Source organism: Pelophylax lessonae (genome assembly GCF_965119305.1).
Source record: "Pelophylax lessonae genome assembly, chromosome: 3".
Lineage (NCBI taxonomy): Eukaryota > Metazoa > Chordata > Amphibia > Anura > Ranidae > Pelophylax > Pelophylax lessonae.
The window spans coordinates 687881918-687902927 of record NC_138770.1 but is presented as its reverse complement, the minus strand read 5'-3'; the positions used below and the strand labels follow the sequence as shown (position 1 = coordinate 687902927).

Here is a 21010-nt window from a genome sequence, read left to right as displayed (position 1 = left end):
TGGGGCTGGTATGAAATTATTTCCAGGGCTGAATTTTATTCCCATTCCAGCCCTGGGAGTTGCCTAGTCAAAGTCTGGACTTAAATACCATTGACCTTACACAGGCCGTTCATACTGGAAATCCCTCCAATGTGGCTGAATTATAACAATTCTGCAAAGTGAGTCAAAATTCCTCCATGGCGATGTGAGAGACTCATTACCAGTTATTACAAACGCTGGATTGCAGTTGTTGATGCCAAGGGTGGCGCACCCAGGTATTGGGTTTAGGGGGGCAATTTCTTATTCATATAGGGCCAGGCCGATTCGGACAGATTTTATCCCTTCATAAATTAAATCCCCATTTAAAAACTGTATTTTGTAATTCCTCTTTGTGTAATATTAACATTTGTTTAAGGGGGCAAATAATTTTTCACAGTACTGTATACAAATCCACAACATATAAATAACCCCCACCCCCACCATTCATAGCTCTCCATACTGCAGTGGAGTGGCAGTAACCCTAAAAGCCACCTTTGCCATCAACTCCTATACAGTATCTCAGAAAAGTAAGTACACCCTCACATTTTTGTAAATATTTTATTCTATCTTTTCATGTGACAACACTGAAGAAATGATACTTTGCTACAATGTAAAGTAGTGAGTGTACAGCTTGTATAACAGTGTAAATTTACTGTCCCCTCAAAATAACTCAACACACAGCCATTAATGTCTAAACCGCTGGCAACAAAAGTGAGTACACCCCTAAGTGACAATGTCCAAATTGGGCCCAATTAGCCATTTTCCCTCCCCGGTGTCATGTGACTCGTTAGTGTTACAAGGTCTCAGGTGTGAATGGGGGGAGCAGGTGTGTTAAATTTAGTGTTATCGCTCTCACTCTCTCATACTGGTCACTGGAAGTTCAACATGGCACCTCATGGCAAAGAACTCTCTGAGGATCTGAAAAAAAGAATTGTTGCTCTACATAAAGATGGCCTAGGCTATAAGAAGATTGCCAAGACCCTGAAACTGAGCTGCAGCACGGTGGCCAAGACCATACAGCAGTTCAACAGGACAGGTTCCACTCAGAACAGGCCTCACCATGGTCCACCAAAGAAGTTGAGTGCCGTGCTCAGCGTCATATCCAGAGGTTGTCTTTGGGAAATAGACGTATGAGTGCTGCCAGCATTGCTGCAGAGGTTGAAGGGGTGGGGGAGGGGTCAGCCTGTCAGTGCTCAGACCATACCCCGCACACTGCATCAAATTGGTCTGCATGGCTGTCATCCCAGAAGGAAGCCTCTTCTAAAGATGATGGACAAGAAAGCCCGCAAACAGTTTGCTGAAGACAAGCAGACTAAGGACATGGATTACTGGAACCATCTCCTGTGCTCTGATGAGACCAAGATAAACTTATTTGGTGTCAGATGGTGTCAGGCGTGTGTGGGGGCAACCAGGTGAGGAGTACAAAGATAAGTGTGTCTTCCCTACAGTCAGGCATGGTGGTGGGAGTGTCATGGTCTGGGGCTGCATGAGTGCTGCCGGCACTGGGGGGCTACAGTTCATTGAGGGAACCATGAATGCCAACATGTACTGTGACATACTGAAGCAGAGCATGATCCCCTCCCTTCAGAGACTGGGCTGCAGGGCAATATTCCAACATAACGACCCCAAACACCCCTCCAAGACGACCACTGCCTGGCTAAGGAAGCTGAGGGTAAAGGTGATGGACTGGCCAAGCATGTCTCCAGACCTAAACCCTATTGAGCATCTGTGGGGCATCCTCAAACGGAAGGTGGAGGAGCGCAAGGTCTCTAACATCCACCAGCTCTGTGATGTCATCATGGAGGAGGGGAAGAGGACTCCAGTGACAACCTGTGAAGCTCTAGTGAACTCCATGCCTAAGAGGGTTGAGGCAGTGCTGGAAAATAATGGTGGCCACACAAAATATTGACACTTTGGGCCCAATGTGGACATTGTCACTTAGGGGTGTACTCACTTTTGTTGCCAGCGGTTTAGACATTAATGGCTGTGTGTTGAGTTATTTTGAGGGGACAGTAAATTTACACTGTTATACAAGCTGTACACTCACTACTTTGCATTGTAGCAAAGTCTCATTTCTTCAGTGTTGTCACATGAAAAGATAGAATGTGAGGGTGTACTTACTTTGTGAGATACTGTATGTATTCTCAATCACCCGCCATGTTGTCAGAGTTGTCACAATCCATCCATTCACACTGTGTACTCCCCGCTCCTCAGCCTGATCTTCCTCCCGCTGTCCCCAGGTTTTGCCCCGCTGGATCCCCATTCTTTCCCGAGACTTGTGGTTGGACACCAGTTACTGGTTTCCATGGGAGCTGACTACTGCCCCAATCATACTGACTGCCTGACATTATCAACCCCCAGGGAATAGACAGGGTTTTCAATAGAAATAATTGGGCTCCATATAAAGCTGTACTGGCGGTTCCTACTGGGCCCAGACTCCAATGATGACCCGATGGGGCTCGGTACGGAGAACTGATTGACGGCCCTGAGGAACTCTATAAACGTATTTTCTGTATTCACACAAATGGCTGATTTTCTGTTATGTGGTCAGCTGAGGTGCAGATAAATTCTTCTCTGACCTTTCCTAATCCGGTCTCCTCTGTGTAAAGAGTTGGATGGGCCAGTGTCCCGTATTGTGATCTTCCTCTGTATGGGGTGAACACTGCGAGATCTTTATTCTGTAATTAGATGAGAGCCGCCGCACTCTGCACTTATCATTAACAAGAGTCGTTACATCGTCATAATTACAACCTTCCAGGTATTTATATCCTCCTCACCATAATATCTCCCCTCATCACCTGAATAATAATGTCTCCTGATAACAAAGACCCCATAAAGGAAATATATTGATTTATACAGGGCTGTGAAAAAGTATTTGCCCCCTTCCTGATTTTTTATTTTTTCGCATATTTTGTCACACTTCAATGATTCCAATCATTAAACTGATGTTAATATTACAGAAAGATAACCCGAGGAAATGCAAAATGCAGCTTTCATGATGATTTCATTTAGGGTTAGAGGGTTAACCTTCCTAACGGGGACACAGACAGCAATAAAAACCTGAAAGGAGTTCTAATCCTTCTCCACTCCATCCAATACTAAAAAAAAAAAATAAGTTTTGCGTTTAGTTATACTCTAACAAACTGGAGTAAAAGAAAAGTGGGTGGCAACTCCAAAAACTCTCAGGTGGACAGGAGCGGAGGCGGGAATGATAAGAATCATTGTAATACATTGTGTCTTCTTCTTCCAGGATATCCGGATACGGAGCAGCTGGTGGAATGGGAGTGAAGACTCCTACGAGGGCCCACGGCACGGCTCTGGTTGGAGTTTTTGAGCTCCAGAAGGATGATATACTCTATATACTGGTCGGCCAGCAAGGAGAGGACGCCTGCCCCCGGGTAACTCAAAATATCTATGGAGATTATTGGTGTATATTCCATGGGGGGTTCTTCATTTCCTAACTGAGACATTTTATAACTAAAATAGAATTCAGTGTCTGAAAAATCTCATGTACAGCTGAAATATCTTACATCCCCCCTCCAGCCTCCCCTTCAGTCTTATATACTCCCCCCATCCCCCCTTCAGTCTTATATCCTCCCCCCATCCCCCCCCCCTCATTCAGTCTTATATCCTCCCCCTATCCCACCTTCAGGCTTATATCCTCCCCTTCAGTCTTATATCCTCCCCCCACCCCATCCCCTTCAGTCTTATATCCTCCCCCCACCCCCCCTCCTTCAGTCTTATATCCCCCCCTTCAGTCTTATATCCTCCCTCCAGCCTCCCCTTCAGTCTTACATCCTCCCTCCCACCCCCCTTCAGTCTTATATCCCCCCCTTCAGTCGTATATCCTCCCCCAATCCCGCTTTCAGTCTTATATTCTCCCCCCACCCCCCTTCAGTGTTATATCCCCCCCCCCCCCCTTTCAGTCTTATATCCCAAGGAGGGTGCTGTGAGGCACAGAAGAGAACCACCAATCAGACCAAAGAGGCAAGACAGCCGTCAACCCATTAGTAGGTCCCAAAGATTCTCTATACATATTCCAGGAGAGCCATGTACAATGACACCATTCTTGGGTGCCCAGTTCCTGTGCCAGAAGGAATTCCATGCCTTCAATGTGATCTAGACCCATTCCACCAAAGACATCTCCTCCACCCATTCCACCAAAGACATCTCCTCCACCCATTCCACCAAAGACTTCTCCTCCACCCATTCCACCAAAGACATCTCCTCCACCCATTCCACCAAAGACAACTCCTCCACCCATTCCACCAAAGACTTCTCCTCCACCCATTCCACCAAAGACATCTCCTCCACCCATTCCACCAAAGACAACTCCTCCACCCATTCCACCAAAGACATCTCCTCCACCCATTCCATCAAAGACCTCTCCTCCACCCATTCCACCAAAGACATCTCCTCCACCCATTCCACCAAAGACATCTCTTCCACCCATTCCACCAAAGGCTTCTCCTCCATCCCATTCCACCAAAGACCTCTCCTCCACCTATTCCACCAAAGACATCTCCTCCACCCATTCCACTAAAGACATCTCCTCCACCCATTCCACCAAAGACATCTCTTCCACCCATTCCACCAAAGGCTTCTCCTCCACCCATTCCACCAAAGACATCTCCTCCACCCATTCCACCAAAGACAACTCCTCTACCCATTCCACCAAAGACAACTCCTCTACCCATTCCACCAAAGACATCTCCTCCACCCATTCCACCAAAGACATCTCCTCCACCCATTCCACCAAAGACTTCTCCTCCACCCATTCCACCAAAGACATCTCCTCCACCCATTCCACCAAAGACAACTCCTCTACCCATTCCACCAAAGACAACTCCTCTACCCATTCCACCAAAGACATCTCCTCCACCCATTCCACCAAAGACATCTCCTCCACCCATTCCACCAAAGACTTCTCCTCCACCCATTCCACCAAAGACATCTCCTCCACCCATTCCACCAAAGACAACTCCTCTACCCATTCCACCAAAGACAACTCCTCTACCCATTCCACCAAAGACATCTCCTCTACCCATTCCACCAACGACTTCTCCTCCACTTATTCCACCAAAGACATCTCCTTCACCCATTCCACCAAAGACATCTCCTCCTCCCATTCCACCAAAGACATCTCCTCCACCCATTCCACCAAAGACTTCTCCTCCACCCATTCCACCAAAGACATCTCCTCCACCCATTCCACCAAAGACAACTCCTCTACCCATTCCACCAAAGACAACTCCTCTACCCATTCCACCAACGACTTCTCCTCCACTTATTCCACCAAAGACTTCTCCTCCACCCATTCCACCAAAGATGGTACTCGAGCTGTTCGCCAATAGCGGGAATCACCAGTCTGGCAGCCATCAAACAATCATGTAGAATACCCGGTTTTATACTCTTATAAGTGGCGGGAAGAACTGAGAGCAGGTTTAGTCGTATTTTATTCACTGATAAGCAGATACTAACATACTGTATTTATATTGACTTTCTGTCTCTGAGATGATGTGATGGAACTTGGCTTGGGCCACTTCTTCTTGACCCCGGATTCAGCTTCATTATCTGCAGGGAGAGAGTGATATATACTTTTTAATCAAGCAAATTCCAGCCCCATTTAATAAAACCGAAATATTAATGGAATTGAACGCAGCAGTAGAACAGATGTATTGACTGTTGGAGTAATTGGGTTCTGGGCCATTGGACAAGAGTTTATCTAACTAATTGGAATGTAATCAGCAGCTCTACAATATCCTTCTCGGCAGAAAGGGGCTTTATTATACTATTTGAATTTTTTCTCTTTCTTTTTTTTTGTTTTTGAAAGCCGGGACATTTCACTAGTCATTAAATTCATCTCCGCATTCACACACGGAAACTCAATTAGCGTGAAGGATTTAGGAAGGGGAGAACGACTCTCCGTCCATTAGCTTCTTCTCCACTGAACTTCTATTTAACAGCGTGATAGAATAAAGGGTGATGGCACCAGAGGTGAATCCACTTCACTTCCATCAGTAATGTGATCACTCAGGCAGGAGGAAGACCTTTGAGTGCCAGGCGTTTGAAGACCGCAGCATTACTCAACCATTTTTCTGAACTTCTTAAACTTTTTTGTTTTTGGAGGCGAAAGAAACACAGAGATTGGAAGGACAGAGAACTAGAAAAATAAATGAATAAGTGCACTACAGTGGGGGTGGTCCCACGAGTGTACATAACATGTGAGATATGTGCCACATCCCAAAAAGTTTGAAATTGTATATAGACTACTAGACCAGCATGGACTTTAAAGGCACAGATAAAATAATTTCAGAATTTTATTATTAGAAAATGTTAAAAAATTGAAGAATTACAATATGCAGGGAAGGGGCGTGGGCCTGCGGCGATCCGAGCTGGACGTGTGAAGCCAGAGCTCCGCCGCACCAGGGCACAATCCGGCTCCATCCCGGCTCACTGCTGACCCTATCAACACCTAAATCGGAGCATCCACTTACCAAGATGCCGGGGAATGTTTCCAAGAAGCGGAGGGAGGTGGTAATCCCCAGAAGCTAACGGCCTTCTTCTCCCCTCCGCCACCTGCTTCCAGCCAAGATGGCACCGGTCAGCTTCCACACAGCTCCATCCACTCTCCCCCTCCCGCCCAAGCCACACCTCTGGGAAGGGACATGGATCACCATTCAGGCCCCGGGCCATCCTTCAGCTTCCACACCGCTACATTCTCTCTCCCCCTCCCGCCCAAGCCACACCTCTGGGAAGGGACATGGATCACCATTCAGGCCTCGGGCCGTTCTTCAGCTCCACACCGCAATCTGGGAGCCCTAAGGCCTTCAGCCTGCATATGAGGGGCGTTTTTGGCAACAAGGAGGTGAGTCCTATGGGAGATGATAATGAGGACACTAGGGCCATCCCTGACTCTATCAATAACTTTCCCACCAACAACCAGCCGATCCTGGATACAGTGTTAAAGGACATGCTCATGTCCCTTAGGAGCTCCCTACAGACTGACTTAGTTTCCTGCATGCACAAATATGGAAAAGACCTCCATGCAGTTAAACATAGAGTGGATCATATTGAAACTAAAATGGGGGAGTTTGCCTCCACTATTAATGAGCTGATTGATGTTAATGACAATATGCAGTGTATACAATTTGCTACATAGACACATATCCATAGGTGGGTGCAACATAGGACAGAGCATCACAACACCTTAAAATCAACACGCATATGTCTGGCCCTGAGGAAATCAAAAAAATCCCCAGTGGTTGGCCATGCGATTGATGGTACAGCAATCATAGAGAAATAAATTCCAAGCTCGACATGTTTCGCAAAAAACGCTTCTTCAGGAGCTCTTCATAAATATCCTGTACAACATAGAAATAGAATAAATGTAGTAAGTTAAACAATACAAACTGCATTATATCACCATCATAATAACACATTCGAGAACTTGCTGTGTCTCTGACCCAGGCAGGCATCAACTACAGTGCATAAGTGGGAAGGATGTGGGGATGCACCAAAGGTGTAACAAGAACCTTCAGGGCCCCGGTGCAAGAAACCATGAAGGGTCCCCTGGACCCCTTCCCTTCAAGGGTCTCTTCCCACTGATCCTGGGGCCCTTTGCTCTTGTTGTGATTCCCTTTCACAAGTTCTGCAGTGGGCCCCCTTCCTGCCATCTTGGGGCCTCCCCACGGTGGTGGAATGCCAGGGCCCGGTCGCCAGTGTGACCTTTGCGATCCTGGAAGTTCACCCAGCACGCACAGTGGGGGGGGGGGGAACCAGGGGAGCACACAGGGGCCCAGAGACAGCAGAACACAAGTGAACTCGATAGGAGGAGTGGCGGGGGCAGCATACAGAGGAACCAATCTCCTCTATTTTCCTCCTGCAGCTGCAGGAGGGAAAAGGAGGACTGATTTCGCTACATGCTGCCCCCGCCCCCCTCCTATCCAGGTGTACAGGGGAGCCGCACAGGCCGCCTGGAGCATGGGGCCAAGTTGCAATTGCAACCCCTGTAGTTACGCCCCTGGGACGCACCATAGTAGACACCAGTGAAAGGACATGAGATCTATTCATAGTGTTGTAAAAGCAACAACAAAGGTGCATGAAAAAAAAAGGAAGGAAGGACAGAGAAATCACTGATTTGTTGGTTTTATAACAAACACGATATATTACAAAACAGGAAAGGCATAAAAACAGACAATTTTGTGCAATAATAGGAAATCTTCAAACCAAGATTGATGGCTTGAGTAAGGACTGAGTACAGTCTTGAAACGCGTAGCCGAGTGTTTTTATGGATTCTGTCATCTGATACTTCATTGAAGGTTGTTATTTTACCCAAATGAAAAGATTAGAGCTGCACAATTCTGGATAAAATGAGAATCACAATTTGTTTTGCTTGAAATAAATATCCGGAATCTCTCACAATTCTGAAGAACTTTTTTATTTGAAAGATTTACAACCCCTGAACATTAGGTTATCAAACAAGATGGCAATAAAATAAGACAGAAAATAAGACTTCAATCAAATTAAAAAAAAAAAAAAAATGATGAAAAATAATGTAATGTGTAAAGAAATAAAAAAATGACCATTATAATATATTGGGGTCTTTTTGTTCAGTACTCGCCGATACCAATTACCGATATTTACCGCAATGTTTTTGTTTACACTTCCGCTGTCAGCAATGGTACAAAACATTGAAAAATGATTTTACAAATAAATTTATTATTATTATTTTTTTTAATTTTGCGCCTTTTTCAATGTGAAACATGTAAATATATGTTAAATGTGTAAAAATATTAATGAACAAAGCATAGAAGTAAATAAAAAAAGAGTCAGCAGGAAAATAATAAGAAGAATAAGGAGATATTAAAGAGGTTGTAAACCCACTTTAAATGCTTTTGCCTATAGGTAAGCCTATATTAAGGCTTACCTCCTAAACATGCAGGAGATATTTACAGTGCATGCAGCCGATGACGTCATCAGCGCATGCGCTCTGAAGGAATGGCCACCGATGCCTTTCCTTCAAAGCCCTATGCCTTGAACGGCGGCTCTCGCACTCATGCGCGGGAGTGATGTAATCGCGCCCCTGGCCAATCAGATGGCTGGAGGACGCGAACAAGGAAGCAGGACGGCTGGTCATGTCGGCTGCCCTGTCCCTGAGTGGGCTGCACTGCGAGGGCTTCGTTTTAAGGTAAGTATTTCATAATGAGCTAGTATGCGATGCATACTAGCTCATTATGCCTTTGTCTTTACAGGTTTTTTTTTCTCATTTTTTGTATGTGGGTTTACTTCCTCTTTAAGGCTGATTAGACTAAATGAAGGTTTAATATGGGGTTACACAGAGGAACAATCCAATTCACATGTCCGGAGATTGTGACGGTTCTCTATGGCTCCGGAGTGAATTGCACAGTCATCTGCGTCTTCTGGTCCATTTCAAGGCCAAATTCAGCCAAAATTGTGGACTGAAATCAGATAGAAGACGGTGAACAGGGATTCTCGGACCCCCTGCTGTGAGCGGCTCCGTGCAGCAGTGTGAACCCGGCCTTATACTGAGCCCTAGAGAATAAAATAGCGGTCGTTTTTTTTTTTTTTTTTATTACAGACATTCAGTAAAAATTTCTCTAAAGTGAATTTTAGAGCAAACAAATGCAATAAACTGCCCACATTTTTTATAAACAATAAAACATCTCCAGCCTTAAATCCCCTGCGCCTGTGAAATGGCGACAAACTTCTACCATAAATTTCTGTTACGCTCAGCGCTCCGGGCCCCCTGCTGGCCTCGAAGCGCTCACAGCGCACCGGGACTCTTAGATCTAAAGGACCAGTGCACAGGTGATTGGTACCTGGCCCAGACTGGTTATTAAGGGTTAAGGTTTGTGAAAGGCAGTGCTGACTTAATTAGGCTTCACCTGTGCACTGCTCATTAATACCTTCTCCTCACACAGCTTCCTGCCGGATCTTTGTGCCTTGTGCCTCTGTGAAAGCGTTCCCTTCTGTGTTTGTTTGCTTTGCCTGTTGCCGAATCCTTGCTACCGACATCTCGCCTTTGAACCTCTGCCGCCTGCCCTGACCTCTGCTACGTCCGACTACGCTCTTGCCTACTCCCTGTGTACCACACCATATCAACTGCCAGAGAGATCGAGTTGTTACTAGGGGACACGACCTGGTAGTTACCGCCGCAGCAAATCCATCCCGCCTTGCGGCCGGCTCTGGTGAAGACCAGTAACTGCTTAGAACCGGTCCTCTAGTACAACCCGCGCCATCGTCTCTCTGGTCCAGAGGATCCACTACCAGTCCTGCCGGTTCGTGACAGTAAGATCCGGCCATGGATCCCGCTGATGTTCCGTTGCCAAGCCTAGCGGACCTCACCACCGTTGTGGCCCAGCAAGGTCAACAGTTGGCTCAGCTGACCCGCAAGAACGAAGCCGTCGTAGAGACGAGAACCTGTGTTTATACTGCGCTAGTACCGAGCACTTCCTTAAGGACTGTCCTCTTCGTCCCCAACGTTCGGGAAACGCTCGCACCTAGTGAATGTGGGAGAGGCATTACTAGGTGTGGATTCTTCCTCTCCACGTCTCATCATACCCGTGCAGTTGTTCCTGTCGTCCAAGTCCTTTTTTTCTGCTGCAGCCTTCTTGGACTCCGGCTCAGCCGGCAACTTCATTCACGCCTCCTTGGTCGACAAGTACCGAATTCCTATAATTCGTCTTCCCAAGCCGATCCTCATTTCTACGGTCAACGGGGAGAGACTCTCTGCTACGGTACAATACCGCACCCAGCCTCTGCGGATGGACATTGGGGTGTTTCACACAGAGACTCTGGAATTTTTTGTTCTTCCCTTTTGCTCTTCCGAACTCCTGCTGGGTCTACCGTGGTTGCAACGCCATTGTCCTGTCCTGAATTGGTCCACCGGTGAGATTTTGCGTTGGGGTTCCTCCTGCTCTGACCGGTGTCTCAAGCCTGCTCCTATCAAACGGAACCCACTAATTCCTCCGCCACCAGGTCTCCCCAAGACTTACCACCGTTTTGCGGATGTCTTCTGTAAAAAGCAAGCTGAGACTCTTCCTCCTCACAGGCCTTATGATTGTCCTATTGACCTATTACCTGGCTGTACTCCACCTCGAGGCAGAATTTATCCTCTCTCACCTCCAGAGACTCAGGCCATGTCAGACTATGTACGTGAGAACTTACAGAGAGGGTTTATTAGGAAGTCTTCTTCCCCTGCTGGAGCCGGTTTTTTCTTTGTGTCTAAAAAGGATGGTTCGCTCCGCCCCTGCATTGACTATAGAGGACTCAATAAAATTACCATTAAAAACCGTTACCCACTGCCTCTAATCTCTGAGTTGTTTGACCGTCTCCGAGGAGCCAAGATTTTCACCAAGCTGGATCTCTGCGGGGCCTACAACCTGATCCGCATTCGAAAGGGAGACGAGTGGAAGACTGCTTTTAACACCAGGGACGGTCATTTTGAATACTTAGTGATGCCCTTTGGGCTCTGTAACGCCCCTGCAGTCTTCCAGGAGTTCGTGAACGACATCTTCCGGGACCTTCTTTACACTTGTGTAGTAGTATACCTGGATGACATCCTTATTTTTTCCTCTAATTTGGAGCAACACCGAGTCCATGTCCAACAAGTTCTCACCCGTCTCAGGAGTAATCGCCTCTATGCCAAGATTGAGAAGTGTCTGTTTGAGCGTTCCTCCTTGCCCTTCCTGGGATATATCATCTCTGCCCAAGGACTTCAAATGGATCCTGCCAAGCTCTCAGCGGTTCTGGACTGGCCACGCCCCTCTGGCCTCCGAGCCATACAGAGGTTCCTGGGTTTCGCCAACTACTACAGACAATTTATTCCTCATTATTCCACCCTGGTGGCCCCCATCGTGGCCTTGACTAGAAAAGGTGCAAATCCCAAAACCTGGCCTCCTCACGCTGAAGAGGCCTTCCAGTCCCTGAAAGCCGCCTTTGCTTCTGCACCTGTTCTGTCCCGGCCAGATTCTTCCAAGCCATTCTATCTGGAAGTGGATGCATCCTCAGTGGGAGCCGGAGCTGTGCTAACTCAGAAGTCATCCAGAGGCAAGACCATAACTTGTGGCTTCTTCTCTAAAACCTTTTCCTCCGCCGAGAAGAATTACTCTATTGGGGACAGAGAACTGCTGGCAATTAAATTAGCCTTGGAGGAATGGAGACATCTTCTCGAGGGTGCTCTTCACCCTGTGATCATCTTTACGGACCACAAGAACCTAGCCTACCTCCAGTCAGCTCAAAGACTAAATCCCCGCCAAGCCCGTTGGTCCATCTTCTTCGCCCGCTTCAATTTCCAGATTCATTTCTGCCCAGCTGCTAAGAACATCAGGGCGGATGCCCTTTCTCGCTCTTCAGATGTGGTGGGTGACATACCCACTCCTCAACACATTATCCCTCCAGAATGTCTCATCTCGGTTGCTCCTGTGGACCTGCGTCTTCTTCCTCCCGGCAAGACCTACATTCCTCCTCGTCAGCGGTTACAGATTCTCAAGTGGGGCCACGCTTCCCTTTTTGCCGGTCATCCTGGAATTAAAAAATCTCTTCAATTAATTTCCCAAAGATATTGGTGGCCCACTCTGGAGAGAGACGTCACAGAATTCGTCCAATCCTGTGTGATCTGCGCTCGTGACAAAACTCCTCGTCAGAAACCTGCGGGTCTTCTTCTGCCTCTTCCTGTTCCTGAGACCCCTTGGTCGCACATCGCCATGGACTTTATCACTGATCTTCCCTCCTCCCATGGTAAGACGGTCATCTGGGTCGTGGTGGACCGATTTTCAAAGATGGCTCACTTTGTGTCCCTGCCTGGTCTCCCGTCCGCGCCTCAGTTGGCCAAACAGTTTTTTCTACACATCTTCCGCCTCCACGGCCTTCCCAGACACATCGTCTCGGACCGTGGGGTGCAGTTTGTTTCCAGATTTTGGAGGGCTCTCTGTGGTCAGCTCGGAGTCAAGTTGGACTTTTCTTCCTCGTATCACCCTCAGTCCAATGGTCAAGTGGAACGGGTGAACCAGATTCTGGGAGATTATCTACGCCATTTTGTGTCCTCCCATCAAGATGATTGGTCGGATTTACTCCCTTGGGCAGAGTTTTCTTACAATTTCAAGCAATCTTCTGCCTCCAATAAATCCCCATTTTTTGTGGTCTATGGTCGTCATCCTCTGCCACCTCTGCCTCGGACCTCTGCTCCCTCTTCCGTACCAGCTGTAGAGGACCTCCTTCAGGACTTCTCTTCTATTTGGCGAGAGACCCACTCAGCCCTCCTCAAGGCCTCGGCCCGTATGAAGTTCCAGGCCGATAAAAGTCGCAGAGCTCCTCCGGAATTCAGTCCTGGTGACAAAGTGTGGCTCTCCTCGAAATTCATCAGATTTAAGGTCCCAAGTTACAAGTTGGGCCCTCGTTACTTGGGTCCCTTTAAAATCAAGAGCCTCATTAACCAGGTGTCCTACCAGCTCCATCTTCCACCCTCTCTCCGAATCCATAACTCTTTCCATGTCTCCCTTCTCAAACCTGCTATCTTTAACCGCTTCTCTCCTAAACTTCTTTCTCCCACCCCTGTCGCTGGTACCTCTGATATTTTTTCGGTCAAAGAAGTCCTAGCGACCAAAGTCATCCGGGGGAAAAGATTTTTTTTGGTCGATTGGGAGGGCTGCGGCCCTGAGGAGAGATCTTGGGAGCCAGAGGAGAACATCCTGGACCGCAGCCTCATCCGCAAGTTCTTGGGTTCCAAAAAGAGGGGGAGACCAAAGGGGGGGGTACTGTTACGCTCAGTGCTCCGGGCCCCCTCCTGACCTCGAAGCGCTCACAGCGCACCGGGACTCTTAGCTCTAAAGGACCAGTGCACAGGTGATTGGTACCTGGCCCAGACTGGTTATTAAGGGTTAAGGTTTGTGAAAGGCAGTGCTGACTTAATTAGGCTTCACCTGTGCACTGCTCATTAATACCTTCTCCTCACACAGCTTCCTGCCGGATCTTTGTGCCTTGTGCCTCTGTGAAAGCGTTCCCTTCTGTGTTTGTTTGCTTTGCCTGTTGCCGAATCCTTGCTACCGACATCTCGCCTTTGAACCTCTGCCGCCTGCCCTGACCTCTGCTACGTCCGACTACGCTCTTGCCTACTCCCTGTGTACCACACCATATCAGCTGCCAGAGAGATCGAGTTGTTACTAGGGGACACGACCTGGTAGTTACCGCCGCAGCAAATCCATCCCGCCTTGCGGCGGGCTCTGGTGAAGACCAGTAACTGCTTAGAACCGGTCCTCTAGTACAACCCGCGCCATCGTCTCTCTGGTCCAGAGGATCCACTACCAGTCCTGCCGGTTCGTGACAATTTCCTTTTATTTTTATATGCTTGGGTGTAACTTTATTTTTGCACAACTTTTTTTTTTTCATCACATAGGGGACATGATAAATTTTAGGTGACCGATTCTCTTTAATGAGACATGCACTTGTTGAACAGATGTAACAAAACACTTTCACTGGGATATTTAACAAATTTACGTCCAGCCCCTGCAGATGTTCTGCGGCAGGCTGGCCCTCCCAGGCAAAGACCCGTACATGTACGGTGCTCGCCTGGGAGGGACTTAGGGGGCGAGCACGCGCCGCTGGCGGCGCGCTCCAAGGAATCTGGCGCGAGTGTCAGGCCGCCTGCCACTCGCGATCGTTCCCCGCTGACAGAGAAGGACGGACGGCGGATGATGTAAACACAGCTGACCGTCCTCCTCCCTGAGATGATCACAGAGACCATGCAATCCTTCTATATAGGATCGCATGTCTCTATGGTCATCTCACAAGCCCAACCCCCCCCACAGTTAGAATCACTCCCCTAGGCTTACATTTAACCCCTTGATCACCCACAGTGTTAACCCCTTCCCTGCCTGTGTCATTAGTACGGTGACAGTGCATATTTTTAGCACTGATTACTGTAGTAATGTCACTGGTCCCCCCAAAAGTGTCAAAAATGTCAGTTAGGGGTCCGATCTGTCCGCCGCAATGTCGCAGTCCCGCGAAAAATCGCAGATCGCCGCCATTACTAGTAAAAAATTTAAAAAAAAAACAATATAAATGACATAAATCTTTCCCTTAGTAAACGCGATAACTTTTGCGCAAACCAATCAAGATACGCTTATTGCGATTTTTTTTTTACCAAACATATGTAGCAGAAAACAAATTGGCCTAAAATGTTAAAAAATTTTGATTTTTACATTTTTGTTTTGGGAATGTTATATAGCAGAATCTGAAAAATATTGTTTTTTTTTTTTCAAAATTGTCACACTTTTTTGTTTATATCGCAAAAAATGAAAATCGCACAGTTGATCAAATACCACCAAAAGAAAGTTCTACTTGTGGGGAAAAAAGGACGTCAATTTTGTTTGGGTACAGCGTCGCACAATTGTCCGTTACAATCACGCAGTGCTGAATCGCAAAATAGGGCCTGGTCATTAAGCAGCAAAATCTTCCGGTCCTAAAGTGGTTACGTTTCGGTTCACACATATGCGATGCGGGAACCCTGCAAATCCACTGCGGGTTCCCACATCGCACCCGACTCGCAGGCAGTTCACACTGCCATATGCGAATCGCTGGGGGTGTCAATACAGAGTTAATGACAACCCCAGATCAGTTTGCATATCGCAGTGCGAACTGTTAGTTCGGACAGGAATTGGATCGCATAGGTGTGAACACCCAAGTGATCCGATTCTGGTGCGGACCCAAAAAAAGGGCCCTATGCAGCCTTGGTCCGAATGCGATGCGAATTTAGCCATTCAATCTATATGGCTGAATTTGCATCGCACATACATCGCATGTGATTTGTAGAGCAGTGCGCTCCGAATCACATGCGACGTCTGTCATCACATATGTGTGTAGGACCCTCCTAGGTAGGTGCTAGTGAGGACATGGCTAGTTTGGCGGGGGGGTGAGTTTACCACCCTCCTAGGTAGGTGCTAGTAAGGACATGGCTCGTTTGGCGGGGGGTGAGTTTAGCACCCTCCTAGGTAGGTGCTAGTGAGGACATGGCTCGTTTGGCGGCGGGTGAGTTTAGCACCCTCCTAGGTAGGTGCTAGTGAGGACATGGCTCGTTTGGCGGGGGGGTGAGTTTACCACCCTCCTAGGTAGGTGCTAGTAAGGACATGGCTCGTTTGGCGGGGGGTGAGTGTAGCACCCTCCTAGGTAAGTGCTAGTGAGGACATGGCTCGTTTGGCGGGGGGTGAGTTTACCACCCTCCTAGGTAGGTGCTAGTGAGGACATGGCTCGTTTGGCGGCGGGTGAGTTTAGCACCCTCCTAGGTAGGTGCTAGTGAGGACATGGCTCGTTTGGCGGGGGGTGAGTGTAGCACCCTCCTAGGTAGGTGCTAGTGAGGACATGGCTCGTTTGGCGGGGGGGTGAGTTTACCACCCTCCTAGGTAGGTGCTAGTGAGGACATGGCTCGTTTGGCGGCGGGTGAGTTTAGCACCCTCCTAGGTAGGTGCTAGTGAGGACATGGCTCGTTTGGCGGGGGGGTGAGTGTAGCACCCTCCTAGGTAGGTGCTAGTGAGGACATGGCTCGGTTTGTGTGTGGGGGTGAGTGTAGCACCCTCCTAGGTAGGTGCTAGTAAGGACATGGCTCGTTTGGCGGCGGGTGAGTTTAGCACCCTCCTAGGTAGGTGCTAGTGAGGACATGGCTCAGTTTTGGCGGGGGGTGAGTGTAGCACCCTCCTAGGTAGGTGCTAGTGAGGACATGGCTCGTTTTGGCGGGGGGTGAGTGTAGCACCCTCCTAGGTAGGTGCCAGTGAGGACATGGCTTGTTTGGCGGGGGGTGAGTTTAGCACCCTCCTAGGTAGGTGCTAGTGAGGACATGGCTTGTTTGGCGGGGGGTGGGTGAGTTTAGCACCCTCCTAGGTAGGTGCTAGTGAGGACATGGCTTGTTTGGTGGGAGGTGAGTATAGGACCCTCCTAGGTAGGTGCTAGTGAGGATATGGCTCGTTTGACGGGGGGTGAGTTTACCACCCTCCTAGGTAGGTGCTAGTGAGGACATGGCTAGTTTGGCGGGGGGGGGGGTGGGTTTACCACCCTCCTAGGTAGGTGCTAGTGAGGACATGGCTCAGTTTGGTGGGGGGTGAGTGTAGCACCCTCCTAGGTAGGTGCTAGTGAGGACATGGCTTGGTTTGGCGGGGGGGTGAGTGTAGCACCCTCCTAGGTAGGTGCTAGTGAGAGAGTATAGTTTTTGGCTCTGTCTGCCTATCAGAGGAGCAGCAGGCAAATCTATATTGCTTTCTGCCTACCACAGAGCAGTATCTGTTAGTGAGGGCTGCTCAGTGTGTGATTCATTGAGTATAGAGAGTCTGGTCCAATAGGGAGGCTTGTTGGGACAGTGGGAGGAAACCTGACCAATGGATGTATAGGCTTTGATACAGCCCCAGTGATTGGTAGAGACAGGTTGTCTGGGTGCATTCTGGGATACTTTAGAAAAGCCAGGAGAACATGTGCTGGGGGGTCTTTGGTGAGCAGAGTCCTGGAGGGAGGGTGCCTCCTCTGTAGCAGTGGCACCTGGTCACAGGCGGTTGGCCTGGGGATCAAAGGAATGGAACTGAACCCAGAGGTCCAGGAAAACTGACTAAAGGGGGAGAGACTTCGGAGTCTCTCTAAAAACAGTATCGTGAGTACAGGGGATCGTGTCTAGGGGCCTGACCTGAGGGGGGGGCTACCCCGGAGCAGAATAGTCAGAGGACAGGTGTCCGTGTGTCAAGTAAAAAGGGATACTAGGAGAGTATCCTGAAGATAATCTGGTCCATCAAGTCATCTGGATAGAGACCTAACCCAAATTCACCTAGTGGCAGGGTGAATCAGCAGCCTGGCTGCATCATCAGAAGTAGGAGTCCTCCCCATTGTGAATAGTAATTTGGAGTATTCCACTATTCCCTTCTCCCATCCCGAATTTATAAATAAAACACCAAAAAACAACTACATACCCCTGGACTGATCACTGACTGAGCCAAGAAGTAAAGTGTTAATCTGTCTATGCTGAAAGTGCTAATGGTAACCCGAAGGAGTGGAATCCAGCAGTCCTCCAGGGGGCGGTGCTACATGTGTGAACCGGAATCCAGCAGTCCTCAAGGGGGCGGTGCTACATGTGTGAACTGGAATCCAGCAGTCCTCAAGGGGGCGGGGCTGCATGTGTGAACCGGAATCCAGCAGTCATTAAGGGGGCGGTGCTACATGTGTGAACCGGAATCCAGCAGTCCTCAAGGGGGTGGTGCTACATGTGTGAACTGGAATCCAGCAGTCCTCAAGGGGCGGTGCTACATGTGTGAACCGGAATCCAGCAGTCCTCAAGGGGGCGGTGCTACATGTGTGAACTGGAATCCAGCAGTCCTCAAGGGGCGGTGCTACATGTGTGAACTGGAATCCAGCAGTCCTCAAGGGGGCGGTGCTACATGTGTAAACCGGAATCCAGCAGTCCTCAAGGGGCGGTGCAACATGTGTGAACCGGAATCCAGCAGTCCTCAAGTGGGCGGAGCTGCATGTGTGAACCGGCACTAAAGGACCTAAAGAGAGGAAATGAGAGAAGTTCATGGTTGAGGGGGGGGGGGGGGGGGTTACATAGACGATAGGCTGTAAAGCACTACAATGACGTTATTTTGTATCTCGTGTGATTCTGTGATTGATTGTTGTAGCAGTTTGTGAATGTGGCCATTCTTGGGGTGAAATGATTTGGAAACATTGTTTTTGAGCCCTTAGCCAAAAGTTACATTATTTTATTATTTTGTATTTATTTTGTTTTTTTTTATTGTTTGTTTGTCTTTTTATTTCCTAACCCCCACCCCCTTTTTTTTTACAGGCTGATCCGATCCTCAAATTGGTTTGTATTGGAGAGAATAATGTGATCGAAGAGGAGATCTCAGTTAATGGAAGCGTAAATGAATGGGCGGGAGGAGGCGGAGGAGGGGGAGGAGCTACGTATATATTTCAGGTAATTTATTACTACATTCTCCACCTCAGGTCAGGGCACTCAGGTTCTGTTCACACCCATGCAGGTGCAACCGCACATTCACATTTTTTGTGCAATTTTTGCTCTTTACATGTAGGGCCGCCCACTCGTAGGGCCGCCCACTCATAGGGCCACCCACTCATAGGGCCACCCACTCATAGGGCCACCCACTCATTTTATGGGGCTAACCTGAAAATTGCACTACAGAAGTGTATGACCTCTATTTATTTATCATTGGTACGATATGACCTCTATATATCATTGGTGCTGGGGAATGTATACACATTATTAGCAGAGCATGTCGGGTTGCTATGAAGAATGAATGGCTCTGCCACGCTTCTGTAGGCATTCCTGATTTTATTTCTGTGCGCTTCCAGATCACACAAGTGGGTGTGAACCCTCCATACATCCAATGAGGTGACCGGCTTCAGGTGATACACAGAGATTAAACAAATCCTCTGATATAAGTTGTATCTGTTTATCACCATCTTCTCCTCTCTGCAGCCATTCAAAGTCCAGAATTTATAAAGCTTGTGTGAGATACAAGAAAACAGGGGGAGGGGAGCTGAAATTACACTCTGCACAGTTCAGTGAGGAGAGCTGATTGGGGGGAAGGGACACCTCCCCTCTTCCCCCCCGCCCCCTTCACACAGCACACAAGAACAGAGCTGAGGCTGTCAATCACAGGCTGTGCGCTGGAGCTCCCTCCTGTCACCTTTTATCTCATGGTGTCAGGAAAACTTGTCAGAAGTGACTCATGCAGATAGCAGAGGAAGGGGGCGGGGGGTGGAGGGGAGGGAGGAGATTCATGCAGATAGCAGAGGAAGGGGGCGGGGGGGTGAAGGGGAGGGAGGAGATTCATGCAGATAGCAGAGGAAGGGGGCGGGGGGTGAAGGGGAGGGAGGAGATTCATGCAGATAGCAGAGGAAGGGGGCGGGGGGGTGAAGGGGAGGGAGGAGATTCATGCAGATAGCAGAGGAAGGGGGCGGGGGGTGAAGGGGAGGGAGGAGATTCATGCAGATAGCAGAGGAAGGGGGCGGGGGGTGAAGGGGAGGGAGGAGATTCATGCAGATAGCAGAGGAGGGGGGGGGTGGAGGGGGAGGAGACTCATGCAGATAGCATTTGTATGTATTATTTAATAAAAGTTATATATTTTTATTAATTTCTATTATTTTTTTCTCTCTCTGTGACAATACATTGGCTGTAAAGACTGAAGGTTTTCATTCAGATTCAGAATACTTTAATAATCCCATCCCAGGGAAATGATTGTCATATTTTTACATTCTACAAAGACAGCAAACAACCAACAGAACAAGAAACAATAAAATTCCCAATAACAGCAATTAGTACCAAATAATACAAATTAACTACTTCTCGAGTTATATTGCGTCAGGCAGCCTCTCCTGCGCGAACCGACGTAACCCCCACTTGGCAGCAGGGACTCTGAAGCAGCGGGCAGGTGGCTCCAATTGCCGCCCACGATCGTTCCCCGCTGAGAGAAAAGGACGATCGGATGTTGTAAACACAACTGACCGTTCTTCTCCCTGGAATGATCACAGAGCTCCTTCTATATAGGAACACATGTCTCTATGATCATTTCACAAGCCACGCCCCCATACAGTTGGAAACACGCCCCTAGGTACACATTTAACCCCTTGAACACACATACTGTTAACCCCTTCCCTGCCAGTGTCATTAGTACAGTGACAATGCATATTTTTAGCACTGATTACTGTAGTGATGTCACTGGTACCCCCAAAAGTGTCAAACATGTCAATTAGGGGTCCAATCTGTCCGCCGCAATGTCGCAGTCCCACTAAAAATCGCAGATCGCTGCCATTACTAGTAAAAAAAACAAAACAATAAAAATGACAAATCTTTCCCGTAGTTAGTAAACGCGATAACTTTTGCGCAAACCAATCAAAATTCGATTATTGCAATTTTTTTGCCAAAAATATGTAGCAGGAAACAAATTGGCCGAAAATGTAAAAAAATTTTGATTTTTAAATT

At 48.2% G+C, this 21010-nt stretch overlaps 1 protein-coding gene across 1 annotated transcript in view; it reads left to right on the top strand.

The window, feature by feature from the left end:
• Window positions 1–21010, top strand: part of LOC309549478 (ALK tyrosine kinase receptor-like) — a 249071-nt gene that overhangs the window by 168064 nt on the left and 59997 nt on the right. The window contains 2 exon segments of the mRNA XM_082249784.1: window positions 3269–3416; window positions 18851–18982. Of these exon segments, the coding sequence (XP_082105910.1) occupies window positions 3269–3416; window positions 18851–18982 (280 nt within the window).